This window comes from Grampus griseus, assembly GCF_964374135.1.
Source record: "Grampus griseus genome assembly, chromosome: 11".
Taxonomy (NCBI): Eukaryota; Metazoa; Chordata; class Mammalia; order Artiodactyla; family Delphinidae; genus Grampus; species Grampus griseus.
In genome coordinates this window covers 54,104,012-54,121,644 of record NC_139005.1, presented here as the reverse complement: position 1 = coordinate 54,121,644, position 17,633 = coordinate 54,104,012, and the positions used below count along the sequence as shown (strand labels likewise).

The 17,633-nt window shown below is 46.4% G+C and overlaps 1 protein-coding gene and 1 long non-coding RNA gene across 2 annotated transcripts; one reads left to right on the top strand and one right to left on the bottom strand.

The window, feature by feature from the left end:
- Window positions 1-1,437: 1,437 nt before the first annotated feature.
- DYRK2 (dual specificity tyrosine phosphorylation regulated kinase 2) lies at window positions 1,438-14,836 on the bottom strand. Its single transcript, XM_082665574.1, has 3 exons — window positions 14,715-14,836; window positions 13,972-14,120; window positions 1,438-6,986 (listed from the first exon to the last, which is right to left on the bottom strand). Exons 1-3 carry the CDS (start codon window positions 14,761-14,763, stop codon window positions 5,379-5,381), a joined length of 1,806 nt encoding a protein of 601 aa, XP_082521700.1. The 5' UTR covers window positions 14,764-14,836; the 3' UTR covers window positions 1,438-5,378.
- A 796-nt stretch (window positions 14,837-15,632) lies between these two features.
- On the top strand, window positions 15,633-16,472 carry LOC309829585. The gene is made up of 3 exons (XR_014297417.1): window positions 15,633-15,727; window positions 16,185-16,250; window positions 16,348-16,472. It is a non-coding gene; the product is annotated as an uncharacterized lncRNA (long non-coding RNA).
- The last annotated feature ends 1,161 nt before the right edge of the window (window positions 16,473-17,633 follow it).

Genomic DNA, 17,633 nt, shown 5'->3' with positions numbered 1-17,633 from the left:
GTCATTTTTCATTTTGGAAGGTGTTAAGCATCACTAATGACAAGGGTTTATTTGCCTAATGGCCCAAAGGAAACGCAGTGTAATTCAAGCTTTTTTAAAACAACAATGAAAAGTCACAAATACCCTTTCTTCAAATCTCTCTCTCAACGCTCTCTTTCCAAAACAGAAAATAAACTGATTTCCCTTTTCTCTAAAAGACCAATACCAATGCCAGCTAGGAACATCTGCCAGTGCTCGTTTGAAGGCAACTTTGAGGTTCCAAGAATATTTATTTGTGTAGTTATTTATTCCAAAAGGGAAGAGCACAGAAATTCAAATAGAATGTAACATACATCAATTTAAGAAAGAGCTTTGAGACGATCTGGTGATAGAGAATGAGTGGGGAACTCTCATCTGCTCTGCCAGATCTGGACGATATTTTAAATTTAAATTGCTGCTTTAGCATCAACTTTCAACTTATACATAATGTACATCTCTTAAAAATTTATATCTAAATATATTGGGTTTCTCGGTTGGTTGGTATTTTTTCACCGGGTAAGAACTCTGAGAAGCGAGAGAAGCAATTATGAAAGTCTATGACCTGGGCTATGATAAAACCAAGTCTGGGATTGGGAACCCCTACAGTACGCCCTTGTTTTAGCAAATCCCACTTCTGCTGCAGGAAGCCACAATAAGTAATTCCTTGACTGTTGGTGGCAGGAGGGGTGTAAATAAAAACGTGAGGTAGTTCTTTCCACAAGTGGGAAATATTTGTCGACATAATATCCCTGCACATGTCTGACAAATTTCCAGAGCATCTGCTTGTTGTCATCTGTGAGTAAACTCTTAGCTTGGTATTAACTGAACTTGACAAATCATGAGCTAGTTGCAGTTCACAGGCCTTATTTTCTGATCCAGCCATGACTAGAGGAGCCACTAAAACTCCCAAAAATGTGAACCAAAGAGACCACCAAGTAGGAGAACTGCAAAAGCATAAGCATTAAAAAGCCTATGGGGGAGGTGGTGAGAGCACAGAAGAGTAATTTACCAGGACTTGGGTACAGGAAAGAATGAAGACTGGTGGGAAATAATTTAGACTCTGCTCCAACAGCTTAACTATCAACTTGGTTAAAAAAAGTGTTTTTTTGAAGTTCTAGCAAGATACTAGATCTATACGATAGAGAACATAGCAGAGGCTCTAAAAAGGAAAATTAACACAGAAATACTAAAGGTAGAAGAACAGAATATCCTGAGAAAAGAAAGAGTTACCTATTAAAACTTTAGTCTTTCTGACTTGGAATTTGTACATTTATATTGAACTAATAAAAGAAAATCAGTGATTGCTGAAAAATGTTTGTATTCTAAACTCTCTCCAGGCTACCAGACCAAGACTAATACCAGAAATAGATCAGGAGTAAAATTATAGTTAGAAAAGGGGAGAAAAGTAAGGTAGGACATTAAAATTTTATTCTGAAATTATCTCTGGCCACGACAATAAAATTTAACAAATATTCACTGAACAGTCTTACTCCTGTCATCAGCTGTACAATACATACAGTATCATAGAACTGGCCACTAGGATTAAAATCCACTAGAACATATTTCATGTTAAGTGGCGAGAGCAGCATCCCACAGAAATTTTTACATACATATATACACAGTCCACATTCAACCATTTTCACATATTTTCAGTACACACAGTTGCAGCATATTACAGTCACGTGTCTAAGTTGTTGCTCGATAGAAACCCAAGCCACTGCCTAGACATAACTGTAGCAGTTGAGCTGAGTATAGTTACAATTCATTTTATCTATGTCCATAGCAGAGAGATGTACAAGCCCCTAAGAAACAGAGTTCACAAATACTATTTTTTTTTAATGCTACCACAGCATTATGTTGGGCAATATTAAAACCTTTACCAACCTAATCAGTTTTTTGTTTAAAGTCTTCTGCTTACCAGAATATTCTTGATGAAAAAAATTACAAAAATGAATGCTCTCTTGAAAATAATTCACACTTTGAAGATTCCAATATGGCCCAATGCTACTGATGCCTAAAGTGTTTCCTAACATTCTGATGGAGTCCTTCCACATGACTCCAAACCACCTAGTAAGTTTAAAAGTGGCTTAAGTGCCTTGCACCCAAATTGTAAAAATCCCTGGCCATCCTTACTAGAGCCAGGCACATATAAAAGGAATGCACTTTGGTTCATACCAAATGCCCTGGGATTAATCACACTATAAAATTAAATGGTTTGAGGTAAATTTTTACAAATACAGTTGATTTTTGTCTAGTGTTAGCATAACAAAAAAAAATATCGTTTAAAAAATCAGTCTGATGTTAAGATACAACAAAGACCATCTTTAACCCCTTAAACATAGGAATTCCCTGTGTAACTAACCAGTGGTTACCTTTCTCGGTGCCTGACGATGACGCGCGCCTTATGGTTTCTATTAAGGCCTGTAAGTAACTGGATGTTTAAGACAGATGTATCTTTGCAGAGGTGGGTTCCATCTAGTATTCAAAGAGTTAAAGAGGCCAAAAAATGCATGCCCTACAACATGGCATTCAGAACAAAAGGCACATTGTTATCACTAAGGGCACAATTTCTCCTCTACTGTTAATCTACACTGTCTTCCATCACTGTTGTTCCACTGTTGTAGCAATACACTTAAGTGGTAATGCACGCTCTGGGGGTGCAAGAAACGGAGCCAGATGAGACCGCAACCGAAGACAAGACCACACTGTGCTCTTCCTAAATCTGAAAACAGCTCAGACATCCCTAGACAATGGTAACCTGTGAGACCAAGGACTGTTTCCAAGCCAACTCCTAGTAGCCTATCGGAGCCCTTCATTTGTGTTTTAAAATCACAAGGATGCAACAGTTTTGTTGGGTTTTTTTGACATTATAGCTAAGCTAGAATTAAAAAGCAGCTCTATCACTAAACACTGAACATGGCGGCTCTTGTGAATAAGGGAAATTTCCCTGTATTTAGGGGGTGTGGTGTTGGGGGAGCCCCAATAGTGCTGCACATTATAGTTTGGCTTAAAAGTTTCCGGTTACATTTGTGAATAGAGATAGTCACAAATGCACTGTTGGCATCTTAAGGACCAGTTTTGTGTGGTGAGGGAGAAGACAAGCAGTATTAGCCCATTTATAAATTTTCACACGGATAATCATTTTATAGGGATATTCATATTAATGGCAGGCTCAGGTTCATATATTTAAAACTAAAAGTGAAAATCTCTCAAGAGTGGATACGATGGAAGAGGAACACTGGAAGGGGAAAACAGCCTTAATGTTTTGTTTATTTTAATGACTTAAAGACGCTAACCATCTTAGGAGGCTTGTGGTTTTACAAAGCCGCTTCTTATGCCTTTAAGCCAGAATTTTAATAATAAATACACAATCTTTAAATTCTATAAGCCACTGATTGGGGGGTATCATCACATGAGCATCATTTAAAATGCAACTTACTAACATTATTGCACTTCCACAGATTACACAGAAATGTGTACAACAGGCTAAAGAATTTGACTAGGGGAAAGAAGCTATAATTTCTAGAAACAGAAGTATAAATTAATTTATCAGTGACACCCTTAAATAGTAAAGCAAATATCAACACCACTATCTTATTAATAAGCTAATCTTATTACTGATTTTTTTGGCAAATATCTGTAATAGTTCCTGAGCATTTTTCTCCACCATCAACTGACAAAGCCTCAAGATAAGTGAAGTGTTTTGTTCAAAACTACCTTTTTTTTCTTAAAAGAGAAACTGTAGGATTAATATTAAAAGAACTTAACCGGAAACTTTCTTGGCCTCGCTGGGGACCATGCTTTAAGTACTCGTAAATCAATTTACAGGCAATCAATACAATAATATCTGTGCATATAAAAGAGTATTTATCCTAATTTATACTACCCAAAACCTATTGTCCAAACAGGCAGAAATCTTTCTATATTAAATTGCACATACTAAAAAATTTTTTCCACGTGCCTTGAAATTGATATATACCACTGCTCATACATTAGTGATAAAATACTGAAATTTTCACTGTGAAAATAATTATTATTCAGAGGAGAAAATATTCTTTTACCTAACTCTCAGTTACTTTTCCAGGTAAAGTGTCATTCCCACAAAAACAATCAGTGCAATCTAAACGAAAGTAAAATAAAACAGAGGAATGTAATGTCTGTGGTTCTTCTAATGATGCATAGAGCAAATCAAACCATTTCACTTGAGGCTGAACTTTTCCTCCTTCGAATCTGTTGTTAAAATTGGCCTTGCTGAACAAGCACAATGACGTCTGTTCACGAAGAGGATTTTCAACTCTCTCTTTTTAAAGAGTTGATGCTCTCCCAGGCTAAGAGAACCTTACTGTGGCACGTGAAAAGTGTGAACTCAGTCTAATCTGCTAAACCGTCTTTGGAACTATGGAAATCCCCACCTTAAGTAGCTAGGCTGTTCTTTTTTAAAGTGGAATATGAAAAGATGGTCATAATCACAGCTAAAATGTCTCTCTTCTGTATCAGGAGTCTGGGATATATATTTGAAGGAAGAAAAAGGAATTAAATGCAAGCAACAGATGTGTGGTGAAAGAAGAACAGCAGGGAGAAGAGCAAAGAGAGGGGAGGAACAGTTCATGTAATACATTTCTAAATTTAGGTGCAAAACCAATTTTGTTAAACAAGGCTTCTTTGCAAAACAGCTCGCTGATCACATTGGAGAATCTGGAGGAACACACGTTTCCATTCATCCACCAGGTCTGCTTGGCCGGCCGTTAGAATGTCAGAATGCTAACTGGGCATTTCAACTGTGGGGATTTTATTTTGTCTCTGAGCACTATTTTAGGGAAAAATCTCTAAGGTGCAGTTTTTCTTAGAATATCATTTTCATCCTGACCATTCTCCTCCCACCATCACTACCACCTGGGTAACTTATGGAAAACGGAAGCAGGACAGGTTGCACCTGTGCATGAACCTGAAGCGTGGAGAGAGAAGGGGGGGCCTTCAGAGGCAATCACCTTGGGGAGAATATACTATGAACCATGAACACATAGTGAACGTCTTTGACACCAATCTGTAGATGCGCGGCAGTCATGACGTAATCAATGGCCTGCCACTGATGTTTATTACTCTGCCACACTAAATACAGTAAGGCTCATCGTACTTTTAGAACACAAAAAGTTTCAGAAAGTATAAAAACTTAAAGCATTGTCCCCATGTATTTTATAAAAACAAAACAAACAACCTTCTTACATTAAAATAAGTGCCAAAAAGATACAAATGAGTCGAGTTATTGAGCAAATAAAAACAGGTCTGAGCTACTCCTTTTCAACCCAGTAAGGCTCAGCAATGTCGTATCTTTCAGAATTACCAGCATCGGGGGACTGAGCTCAGCTAACAAGTTTTGGCAACACTGTCCTCTGCTGAATATTCCCATTGGCATCTGTCATCTGTGCCAAATTAGTCCTCAGTTTGGAGGCTGAGCTGGAAGGTGGAGGTAACTTGGAAATGGATGTGATAGCACCAGTGCTCTCTGTGATCCTTTTCACTGACGTCTTCTCCCCCGTCGGAGGCTTTGGCAGCCGCCTCCTCAGCCAGGGATGCCGCAAAGCCTGGCCAGGGGTCATGCGAACCGCAGGATCCCATTCTAAACACTGTTTTAAGAAGTCAAGGAAAAGGGGATCGTCACACCCCTTCAGTGCATTCCCCCACTCTCTGCTCTCTGGTGGGCCCCTCAGTTTCCCTCTCCGGGAACGGCCTCCGTTGAGAACCACGGAGCCGTCTGAGAGAGTCGTGACAGTGCAGTAACGGGGATAACCCTTGGAGCTCACAAAATTTTTGGCTCGCTTGGACGCATCCAGCAGTTTCTGGGAGGGCATGCCCAGCAGTTCAATCATACAGGCCAGCTGGTCCCCTTCATCCTCCCCAGGCAACAGGGGGTAACCAGTCAGGAGCTCTGCTAGGATGCAGCCCAGGCTCCACATGTCGATGGGCATGCCGTACCTGGCGCCGAGGATCACTTCCGGGGCCCGGTAAAAACGGGACTGGATGTACGTGTAGACCCGCTGATGCTCGTAACAACTGGAGCCAAAATCAATCACTTTAATCCCGCTTCTACCCTGCTGCTTCAGTAAAATGTTCTCGGGCTTCAAGTCACAGTGAATTATCCTGTTTTTGTGCAAAGCATCCAGGCACTGCAGGATGGAGTGGGCGAACTTGCGAACCAAAGGCAGGCTGAAGCCCTGGAACTTGTTCTTCTTGATGAGCTCGTAGAGGTTCATGCTGAGCAGCTCGAACGTCATGCAGATGTGGTTGCGGAAGGTGAAGTTCTCCAGCATGTGGATGACGTTCATGGTGTTGTCCTTGTCCTGCTTCCGCAGGTGCTCCAGGATGCGGATCTCCTCGGCCGCCTGCCGGTGGAAACGCTTCTCGTTCCTCACCATCTTCAGGGCCACGTGCTGGTGGACTTTGTGGTCATAGGCCTTGACCACCTGCCCAAAGCTCCCCTTCCCAATGACCTTGAGGACCTCGTACCTGTAAGCCACGTGATCGTGAGGCACCTGCACGTAGGATCCCTGGTCATCGTCGTAGCCACCGTTGTTCGGCCCGCCTGTCACGCCCTGGCGCTTCTTTGCGTTTGGACCCAAGAAGTATATTTCAGGGTAGCTGAAAATCTCATGGTGTTCGAAGCTGCTTAGTTTTTGCATGTATTGCTTCATCGCTTGCTCGGGTGTCATGGGGATGGCTTTCACCTTCCCCACGCCTTCCAGAGACTTCAGAGAGGTGGAGCTCCCCTGCCGCCTGTGGATGCTCTCCAGCTGCCGCTCCGGCACCACCGGCAACCCCGTTTTGCCCACCGTTGTAAGCCCATTTGGTTGTGTTGTGAGCACTGTCCGCTTGTTACTGTTATCCTCAAACAGCTGCTGAACCTGGATCTGTCCATGGCTGTGGCTGCCGACGTGTAGGTGGTCATTCATTGTGTGCTTACTGCCGCCAATCTGTAATTCAGAAAGGGAACATCAAGAGAATGGAAGAGGTCTGGCTGTTCAAAAGGGATATTTTATAAATCGGCGCCCACCCTCACCTTTACAAAATCCAATTTGGTTTGAATTTACAGCCAGAATCAGGTTTCTTAAATGGAAAGAGTTGTGCACGCAGGAGGGACCTCACGAACACCCCGGCAGGGAGAGCGGACGTGACGTGGACAGCCTCAGACAGAAGTAAAGGCAGAAGAGGTTGGGGGGCTGGGGAAGGCGATCAAAGTTGGGATCCGGAAGAAAAAGACCCCCACAGCTGCTACACGTAACAAAGAGTTTGCTGTACGTGTTTTCAGGGTTCTTAGAGTAAGTCCTCAGTGGAGGCAGAGACCATGCTTCTTGCTCGTCATTCTCTACCTAAGATTCAGCACAGGGCCTGGGATATCACAGAGGTGCAATGCAGCCCATACTTGATATCAAGATGAAAGAGGACACAGAAAAAGCATGAACACGTCGGCACTCTACTGGCTCTCCCGCCCCCAGACCATAACATTTTTCACACTTCACTTAGTAGCTTCTCTATTATCGTGAGGGCAGGGACCAGGCCGGTCTTGTTTACTACTCCTTCTCCAGTGTTTAGCTCTATTCTGAGAACACTACTGTCTTCATTCTCGGCCTTCTCCACTACCTGAAAATCGAACTAATTACACCTAGGAAAGTGCATGATCCAGAAGCAAAGAAAACTGTACTTTTAGGCTGGAAAGATTCCCATGTAGACATGCACTCTGTAGCATCTTGTAAACCCCAAACCTATTTTTAAGTTTCTGGGCTTCACTGGCTGTGATGACCATTTAAGGCCATTCAGCCCCACAAGCCAACCGCCACCCTCTTTTGGGCCTTCCTTTGGTCAATGGCTTGGCTCTCTCAAGACATGTGTTTCTCCAGGCTGCTGGGATACTCAGCTTTCTGACAAGGAATACAAAGTAGCAATTTCTATTTCGGGCACACATGCCATCCACAAACATTCCTGTCTGAACAAAACTGACGGCATAGGCCAAGGGGCCCCAGCCTTCCTACTGAGAATCTACTGGGGATTTCTTACAAGCATTGTTATGGCCAAGAGGTGAGGGGTAGAAGAGGACTTGCAGCCAGGATCCCCTCCCAGTGAGGAAGTCTTGCCAGCCTCAGACAATCACTCACAAGTCTTAAAAGCATCCCACTAGATGATTTTTACATGAAAGCTTAAAGATCAACTTGCCTCTCACAATCCAACTCATTCCTTCAGCCAGTGTCAGCTGAGGTCTAACCACACATGTGGCAGAGTCCCTGCCCTTCAGGAGCTTACAATCAACTAGCTGAAGTCCTCTACTATCAGTACTTTTCCCATCAACTCCTCCGAAATCCTACCTCTCGGGCTTTACGTGTCACTAAATGGCGTAGAAGTGCTCTGTGTATGTAATATAATTCAGGAAGTGGTTTGGGACTACCTAGATTATAAAATGAAATTCCAAGTCCTTCTTACTAGGAGACCAAGACCTTCAAATTTTCCTTAACTGACACACAGCAGGCACAGGGACTATCTGAGGCCTGCACTTTCTCTCTGCAATCTTCTAAAACAAAGTAGAATATAGTATAGTACCTGGGCCTTTCTGAAGTATGACTTCATTGAGAGATTTTATTTCTCAGATTTCTGGAAGACTTCTAGTTGAACCCTTTTATTAAACTCACAGGTGATATTCCACGCTAAGTGAACTTATCTTCTGTCAGGTAGCTGGACAGGTTATTTTATCCTCGTTCTATGCCCAAAGCAAAGCAGTTCATATAAAGGCATTAGGAAGCCCTGGGTATATACAAAGTAGTACAGGCTTGTCCATGGATTTTTGTTCCCAAGCCTCAGTCTCTGAACCTCTCCTCCTCTCCACTACGGTCTTTCAAGCACCCGGGCATAAAAGGACCTGAAATTAGCAATATATGTCTCCTAGAGAACCATTCTCTTCAGGGCAGCTTGGAGAGATTTCAGAAGAAAAACCGACATTACCAGCATACATGCTACAAAAAGCATGAGGCTTCACTGGGGACAAAATTAACGTTGGGGCTTTAGGAACTCCTAAAAAGAGGACAAAGTAAAACGTTCTGAGCTTCAGAAACCAACTTATTTTTGCAAGAGCAATTTTAATGTTCTGCATAATTCAAAATATCATCAAAAAAAAGCTGAGTGACTAGAACTAAAGAGAGTTTGCCAATTAACTGGATCACCTCCTGTCTTTCCAACTACCTTCTCTTGGTCTCCTCCACAACAGCAACGAAGAAGGCTTCCAGAGTTCCCCAGGGTTCAAGCCTCAAGTGGCTGGAGGCTTCTCACTCCCATGACTCTCCCTGGTCGACTATGACCACAGCCAGGGCTCCAGCAACCCCCCAGGGGCTGACATCCGCCCCATGTACACCTCTAGCTAAAAGGAGCCCGATCTATGTCTCCCGAGCTCAAGACCCCCTGTATCCAACTCCAGATCAGCTACCTTTCCCACAAGCAACTCAAACTCAACTCACGCTTTTTCTACCAAAACCATTTCCTCCTCCCACAACCCTCAATTTCTGGTCAACAAAAGGCTTCACCCCCGAATAATCACTCTGTCTCCACGTCTCCCACACCTTCCCAAGTCACCGCGGAGCCCCGTCATTCCTATCTACCCCACTCCCCTCCATCCACGCTGCCTCACCTCACACTCCTGCTGTCTCTCACTGCGACAACCGAAGCAGCCTCTTAACATGTCCCCTTGCTTCTAAGTCTAGAATTCCTCAAGTCTCTTCTCTCCACGGTGCTTCTGGAGTTACCACTGAAAAGTGTCACTCTGACACTGCCCTTGCTTTTGCTTAAGGCCCACACAGGCACCCCATTTCCACAGATAATATGAGACCTCACAGGCAAGAACATGAGGTTCTCAAATGCAGAGCCTATATGACCCGAGTCCTTCCAGTGTCACCCACCACTGTCATATTCTCTCCGAGAATAAGCTGGATTCCCCAAGACCCATGGAGACACCACGCTCTTTTACACTCTGTTTTTGGGGAGGTTATGTTTCATAATGGTTAGGCGTCCAGGGACTTTCAATTAGATGCATGGGAAATGAATCCCAGCTCCACCACTTACTAACTGTGTCACCTTGGTCAATTTACTTAATCTCTCTAAACCTCAGTGTCCTTATCTGTAAAAAGAAGGTAACAAAGCGACCTCATTAGGGCCATTAGGAGGATTAAATAAGGTAAAAGATATAGAGTGCTTAGTATAGTATTGAGTAAAGGAGAGCTAAAGTTATTGCCCTTTCCAAATGCTGCTTGGAATCTCCTTCCTAACCAGGACTACATGGTAAACTCATACTCACCCTTCAATGCACAGTTCAACTCTCACCTCTTCTGTGAAATGGTCCCTTTCCCTTCCAGGGTGCTCATAGAGCACTGATATATTAAAACACTTATTTCGTTTTACATACCTGTTTTCACACCTGATGTACCCACCTGGCTGTGAACAATTCCAGGGTGGGGTCACCTCTTATCTTTTTAAGTCCTTATTGACATAAACCCAACATACAGGAAGTACTCAGTCAATTTCTGTTGAGTGGAAGAACTAATTCTCACATCTCTGAGTTATTCTTAAGAACTACCTTTGTACCTTCATAAGAAAACATGAAGTTAACACCCAGGGAATTGGGACTTGTCTCCAGTGACCCAAGTCACAAGATGTTAGGCTTGCATTGCATCGGCAGAGACTTGGAAGCAAATGACAGCCCATTAAAGAGTACTTGCAGAAGAGATCAACTAAACACCTAAAAGTGACATGTGGAATCTTAAAAACTTTCCAGGTGTTAGGGAGATTCATTTTAGAGGCTCTAGTAAAGGAGGATTTTGAGTCTTAAACACTGTGGGACTCTACAATCACAACCCAGGTCGGAAGCGCAATTGACTGATCTATAAAAAGGGAGGAAGAAAGCCCTAGAAATGCCAAAACATTTCCACAAGACATATGCCAGGACAACACCATAAACTTAAGAATGTTTAAAACCTCTCACTCACTTTTACCTATTTGCCAATGCCTACCCAGCACAGTGCCTCTCAAATTTAAAAATACTGAATGAATGTAATTGTTAGATACCTACAACGTATGGGTTGAAGCAGAGAGACCTCCAAAAGCCCTCCTTGACCATGACACATTTTAGCATTAAAAATTATGTAAGAACAATAGTCTAGTCAATTTAGTAGTTTTAATCTCTTCCAGAAATAAAAGGGAAAACAGCACATACTTCACTGTGCTAACATTTCTGGGAGTTTTAAAACTTTGCTGAAGTCATCTTAGAAATGCTGTATAGTGTTATGGGAATAGAACTGAGTCCAAAAAGATCGGAATTCTAGCTCCTCCTCAAACACACTGACGGTCTGTGTGGCCCTGAATCAAATGTCTTTTTCTTCTATCAAACATTACTGTTTTTTAAATGGGAATATTCATTCTTCTTTGACTCCTATTATCTTATAAAGGTAAAACCGGTAATTGGAGAGTGCTTTAAATGTTAAACAGTTATGAAAGTGATACAATACTAATATTTCACAATTTAAAAAATAAGCACATTAATATCTCCCATACAACATTAAAAAGAAAAAAAAACTAATAGGAATCAAAATAGTTATTGGGTACACTTTTAGGACAGAGATAAAATGACTAAGTATAATATATCCATGGAGATAGGGTTCAAAAGGGCAATGCACTAGATAAATTCCGAAGTTTATAATCCCTATAGTCATATGTTTATCTACCTACTGCATCATTTACAAGAGAAAATATGGGCAAACACAACGAGATTATTTTCCTCTCCGTAATGCCCTTCCCCCCACCCATTCAAAAATAGCTATTCCTAGTTGTAACTGCTGTGAAATTAAAAACTAAAAGCTTACAAAAACCTGAAAGACATATGGACACATGGATCTGCTAAGGTTCTTGCATTTATAACAAAACTAATACAATTTCCTAGAATTAGCAGTCAAGCAGTGTGTTAAAGCTGGACTCAGGAGGGCCTGGGCTTTAGCTCCAGCCTTGATAGGAGTTGGCTCAGGAGTCTTGACCAAACCAGTTCACTTGTCTGACTCTTTCCTCATCTGTAAAATGAAGGAGTAGAACCAGATAAACTCTGTGGTCCTTTTACTTGCCTGTTTGAGGAAGTCTGCAATGCTGTGCAAATAAAATCAAAACTAAAGAACAACCAAAACCCAAATTCACACTTTCAAAACCAAGCTTCTAATGATCAACAGTTTACTGAAGTTTAGGTAAGTTAAACACAGGTAAATCTGGTAGATACCACAGCAAAATACAAGCACCATCATTAGGAGTCCCGAGAAGCACCCACACATCTTCTCATTTCTGCTCCACCACAGGCTATTCCTCTAGTATCATTTTCTGTCATCTCATTACATATTTCAGTTGCAAAGAGGCTCTGATCAAGCAAAGCCCACCCTTATATAACTGGAAGCCGGATGCAAACCAAGTAGTATTTCTTTTCCAGGTCATACCAATTCATGTGATTACATTCACACATGGAAAAAAACTGGATGTTATATTTTCCAAATTGTCAGATGATTCCAAACCAAACTGAAACACCTAAACCCAATGGCAATTTCTCAACTAAAACATCACTGTGACAAGAACATTCAACTCTAACACACAGAATCAACAGCCTACTGATGCTCTTCCATTAACCACAGCGCAACAGATTGGTTAACTTCTGTGCAGTGAATTCTTAGCCCCTGGGTCTAGATGTGTCACGAGAGACAGAAAGAGGAGGAGAGAGAGAAAGAAAATATAAGAAGAAAACATGTTCCTGGGGAACTGTGCACAGATGTCCAGGTCTAAGAGAAAATATTCCACTCTAGCCATCCGCTTATAAATTCTCCCCATAAACAAGTTTCCCCATAACACATGACCCTCAGAGCTGCTCCTCTGAAGGCTAGAAATGGCCTTTTCTGCAAGAACTTAACTTTCACTTGGCAACCAAAGCCATATCCTTAGCAAGCACCCCTCATACAGAACCATCTTAGGCAGTTCCTCTGGAAGATCGGATCGTAAACAAGACATTGGAAGCCATCAACTCCTCCAGGGCACATCTCCCCTAGGCTGTCAGCCACCATCCAAGGGCTATCTCTGGGAGGCGAGAAAACGTACGTACTGAAATCAAGCCCAGCTTGCTGATCTCTGCAGCCACCAGTCCCGCGCCGAGCTCCCAGTTCCCTCTTGGCCCTCTGAGGGACCACGGCACCTGTCAGGTGCCCATCCCTTCCCACCTCCTTCCGAGGCAAAGCTGGCCCTTTTCTTTTCAATAATATCCAACTGCAGAATCCTACAGGGGTGCCGCGTTGTTTTGACTGCCGCTGCGGCTCTTATTTTTGTTAATGTTAATTACAATTTCTGCTGTGCTCAAACCTGTAGCACTCGTAAAACATGCTTCCACACGCGGAGGACAACTGTCGGTGCTCCCTGCTGGGTAGAGCCAGGCCCGGGATGCTCTTTGGGGCATCGATTTTCCGGGCAGGACGGCCTGGCTGTCCCCTAACACATATCTGTTTCTATAAATACCCACTACCCAACGTGGTGGTGGAGGGGCAGGGATGTTTATCGGGTCAGGGAAAAGGAGCTCGAGGAAGCAAGGACGGAATAAAAAGGGGGGGGTGGTGGGGAGCGAAGAGAGAAGGAAAGCGACCAGGAGGAAGTTCCGAGGAAGAGGAGCGCAGGGGTGGGCGGGCTCCGGAGGGGAAGTGAGGGGCCCACGCCACGAATCCTCCTTTGTGGCTGCAGCTTTGGGCTCGCTCAAGTTCCAGAGGGCGGCGTCCCGGAGAGGCCACTGGCGTGGAGACACTCGCACTTCGATCTCTCTACCCTCTCCCGGCCGCATTATCCCCCAAGTCCGGGTGCCTGTGCCCCGGACCCCTCCCGCCCCTCTCCCCCCGCCGCCCGCGGCCTGGGTCTTACCGTGTGGGCTGCGGTGGCAGCGTTGCTGGCCCGGAGCGGCGGCAGGGCGATGGGGGAGGGCGGGCCGGTCCCCACTCCGCTCCGGGGAGCCCCCGCACCGAGCCCCGGGGAAGCCTGAAGCTGGCGAACGGCGCTGTCCCCTCCTCGGCCTGGCAGCCACGCGCGGGAGGAGACAAAAGAGGGTCAAGGGGGAGAAAGTCACCCGGACCCGGTGGCCCCGCCCCACCCCTCCAGGCTGCCGAGCCCGCTCTCCCCGGGGCAGAGCCGGGGACCGTGAACGCGGGCGTCCCGGAGCGGCAGGAGGCCGGGGACGCAGACACCCGGCACTCCCGCGGGGCGGGGCTCAGGCGGCTGCAAAGTTAAGTCGGGCCCCTGGCGCGCAAGCGAGTTCGCGACCCGTTGGTGGAGCCGGGCCGGGCGCGGGCCGGCGGCTCACGTTGCGGGAGGCCGCAGGCCTGGAGTTGGGCTGGAATGCCGACCCGGGCGCCGCCGCCTCGCCAAGTCCCGGGCGGCGGAGGCCCGGGACGGCCCCCGGCCGGCTCGGAGGAGCCTCGGAGCTCGCGTGTAACAATGAGCGGAGCCGAGGCGAGGGCGCGCCGTCCGCCCGGGGGACCCCGCGCCGCCCCGCCGCGGCGCAGACTTTGTTCGAGGTCCCGCTGGTAGCGGGAGCCCGCGCCACGAGGGCTGGCCCGGGGGCCGCGGGGCTGCGCGCCCGGGGCGGCGCGAGGCCCGGGCCTCCTTACCGGTCGGGTAGGCGGCGGGAGCGGCGGCCGAAGGTTTCCTGGTTAACATGGCCGCTGGAGAGGAAAATGCATCTCAGGGCTGCCGTCTCCGTCTCCGTCTCCGCCGCCGCCGCCGCCGCCCGTCCTGCTGCTACTTCTCGCGGCCGCCACCGCCGCGCCTCCTGGTCGCCCCTCTCGCGGATCTCCGGCGCCTCCTCGCCGCCTCCCGTCAGCTACAGCCAGACACACACAGTCCGCTGCATCCCCTCGGCCCGGGCCCGCCGCCGCGAGCCCCCCGCTCTCCTCGCCGCCGCCGCCGTCCTCCTCTTCCTCGGGCGGCCGCAGCACCCTCCGGCCCGTGCACATGCCTCGCCCTCCCCGGCGCGCCGCGGGCCTCCCCGATTCCCTCACATAGGGCGCGGGGGAGCTGGCTGCGCCGCCTCGGCCGACTGGTTCGGGAGCCTCCTCCCGGGCCCGCGCACGCGCGCCCCCGCGCACACTCGCCAGGCGCCCGCGCACCGCGCGGCCGGGAAGGGCAGCCCCGCCCCCGCTCCCTCTGCCGCCGGGCAGGCCCCGCCCCCGGACTCCCCACCCCACCCCAGGCCCGGCCACAGACTCCCGCGCACACCCTCCCCGACCCAGCCGCCCACCGGAGTCCCTCCCACCCACTCCTCCCCAGCACGCACCCCAGTCGTCGGCATAGCCACCCCTCCACTCCCCCGAAAACTCTGCAGCCTCCGCTCGCCCTTGGTCTCCCCCTCCGGCCTTCTGCACGGTTGCCCCTGCTAACGGCCTTCTCCCCTCCCCGGCCTCGCCCGCCCCTGCAGCACCCCACCCCTTCCCTGCAGCGCAACCTACCATTGCTTCCCTCCCACCGAAATCGCTGCAGAGACCCCCCTCCCCTTCCGAGCACACCCCCAACCATATATGCATTTTCAGCTTTCCGAACCTGATGGCTGCTCACAGACAATACTGCCCCCCCACCGCCTTCCGGGTCCCAGTGGCTTAAGCACCTCCTCTCCCAAATTGATCAGGTAAATAACTTAGTTGTGCCGGGGGTCACCTCGGTAAGGAAAGTCCAGCCCGTTGGAGGGCCGCGCCTTAGCTTGGGGACCCCGAGTGTGGGCCAAGGAGGGGGCTGCCCTCCCACCTCCACCTCCACCACACACAGCCCCTCCCTGATTTACTGACACCAAGTGACCGCTCTCCAGTCTCTAGGACAAGGGGATGCAGAGAGGCGCGTGTGGATGGTTGCCGGGGAAGCAGTTGGCTGTGGGTTGCTAGGCAAAAATAAACATCACAGACGCCTCCCATTTCCTTACAACTCCGAGCCTTTCCCCTGCGCGGCCACTGGGAGAGGTACACCTTCCCGAGCGACACCTTTAATTCCTCTCCTCCCCAGACACAAGTCTCTTTCCCCTTCCCATCCAAGACACGGAGAATTTCCCTGTCCTTTGAATTTGCCATATACAGCCTCTCTTTCCCTTGCAGACTGAAGAACTACTGCCCATCTCACACCCGCGTCCTGTCGTCTGTGGCACATGTCTTTGTCCAAAGGTCACAGGTTTTGTGACTTCAACGGGAGTGGGGCGAGGGGAAGCCCGGCAATTCCGGATGACAGAACCGAAAGTTTGCCTTGCACTTTCTTCTCCAGACGTGCCTGGTTTCTGAAGTTCTCCTGCGAACCTGGGTCCATTATGATCTGTCCTGTGTATCTGCCGCCCCTGGCTGGACCAAGTGTGCAGGCCTGAGCTAGTGCAGACTCAAATCAGAATGGGGACCGTCGCCTCTACCGTTTGCAAATTGTCATAGCAACCTCCCAGCAAGATCACCTTCAGCTAAATACAAATGCCCCAAAATGAGTGTTTCAGAGTTACAGTGTGGCCCTCTCAAGAGTCTCCAGGGCTCCTACAGGGGCATCAAGGACTGAGGGTGTTGGCAGAGGGAACAGGTGGCAAAGAGTAGAACTGTGCATAGTAATATGTCCCTCTAAAAAATCCTTCTCCCAATAAAGTAGAAACACAGTGAAACAATCAATCCAATAATAAACCTTTACAAAGAAGAGTGATGACCTGATCTGGTCCCAGCAAGAGATACTCCCCCTTGCTTGTCATCAGAGACGATCACATTCAAATTCACGTGGGGAAACACATTCAGTGTTCAGAATTAACTAAAAGAAAAGGGATTACTTAGCAGCAGAGTTGAAGCTAGAACTCATTTTCTGACTCAGTTTAATCTCACTCTGCTCTGTGTTACCTTGGCTTTTAAGAAACATCACACCTCTTTTCCTTCCTTCCCTTTCAAACAATTATTTTCATACTGTCTTCCTTTTCTTAATGAGTGTTCCATACAACTGATGTTTAGATGAAAAATGTGAAGCCAAAAATTCAATTTTAATATAACGGGACCCAGCTTTCGCTCAAATTATTCTTACCTTACTTCAACAGAAGCTAAATACTCTCCTGCTTTTTCATGAATAAGAAAAATGCTAACTACTGGAAGTCATAGTGTGTGAAATCCAAATTAGAAATATTAATTTCCACATTAAATATGAGGAAAAGGAACACTGACTTTTTTGTAAACAAAGGGACACAATGAATCATTAACTTTAATCAAAGAAAAACTGCTTGTTTAGAGAACTTATCCTAATATGTTGTTTTATGACACGATAAGTACAATTTCAATTTTTTATCTTTTGGTTTCTTACCTTGAGGAAAATTTGCATTTAGTCTAATATCTTTAGCTATTTTAATTATAAATGGTACACCTTTCAAAATTATATTCTTGCTGACCTCTAAATTAGTATTTACAATTGCTCGGATTTCTCTCATTTTATTAAATATTGATGGCCTCAACCTGTATTAATGTCAAATAGAAAAATGTACAAATGCACTCCCTGAACTTTCAAGGAGAATAAACTGGGTGAATTCTAGTAGCTAT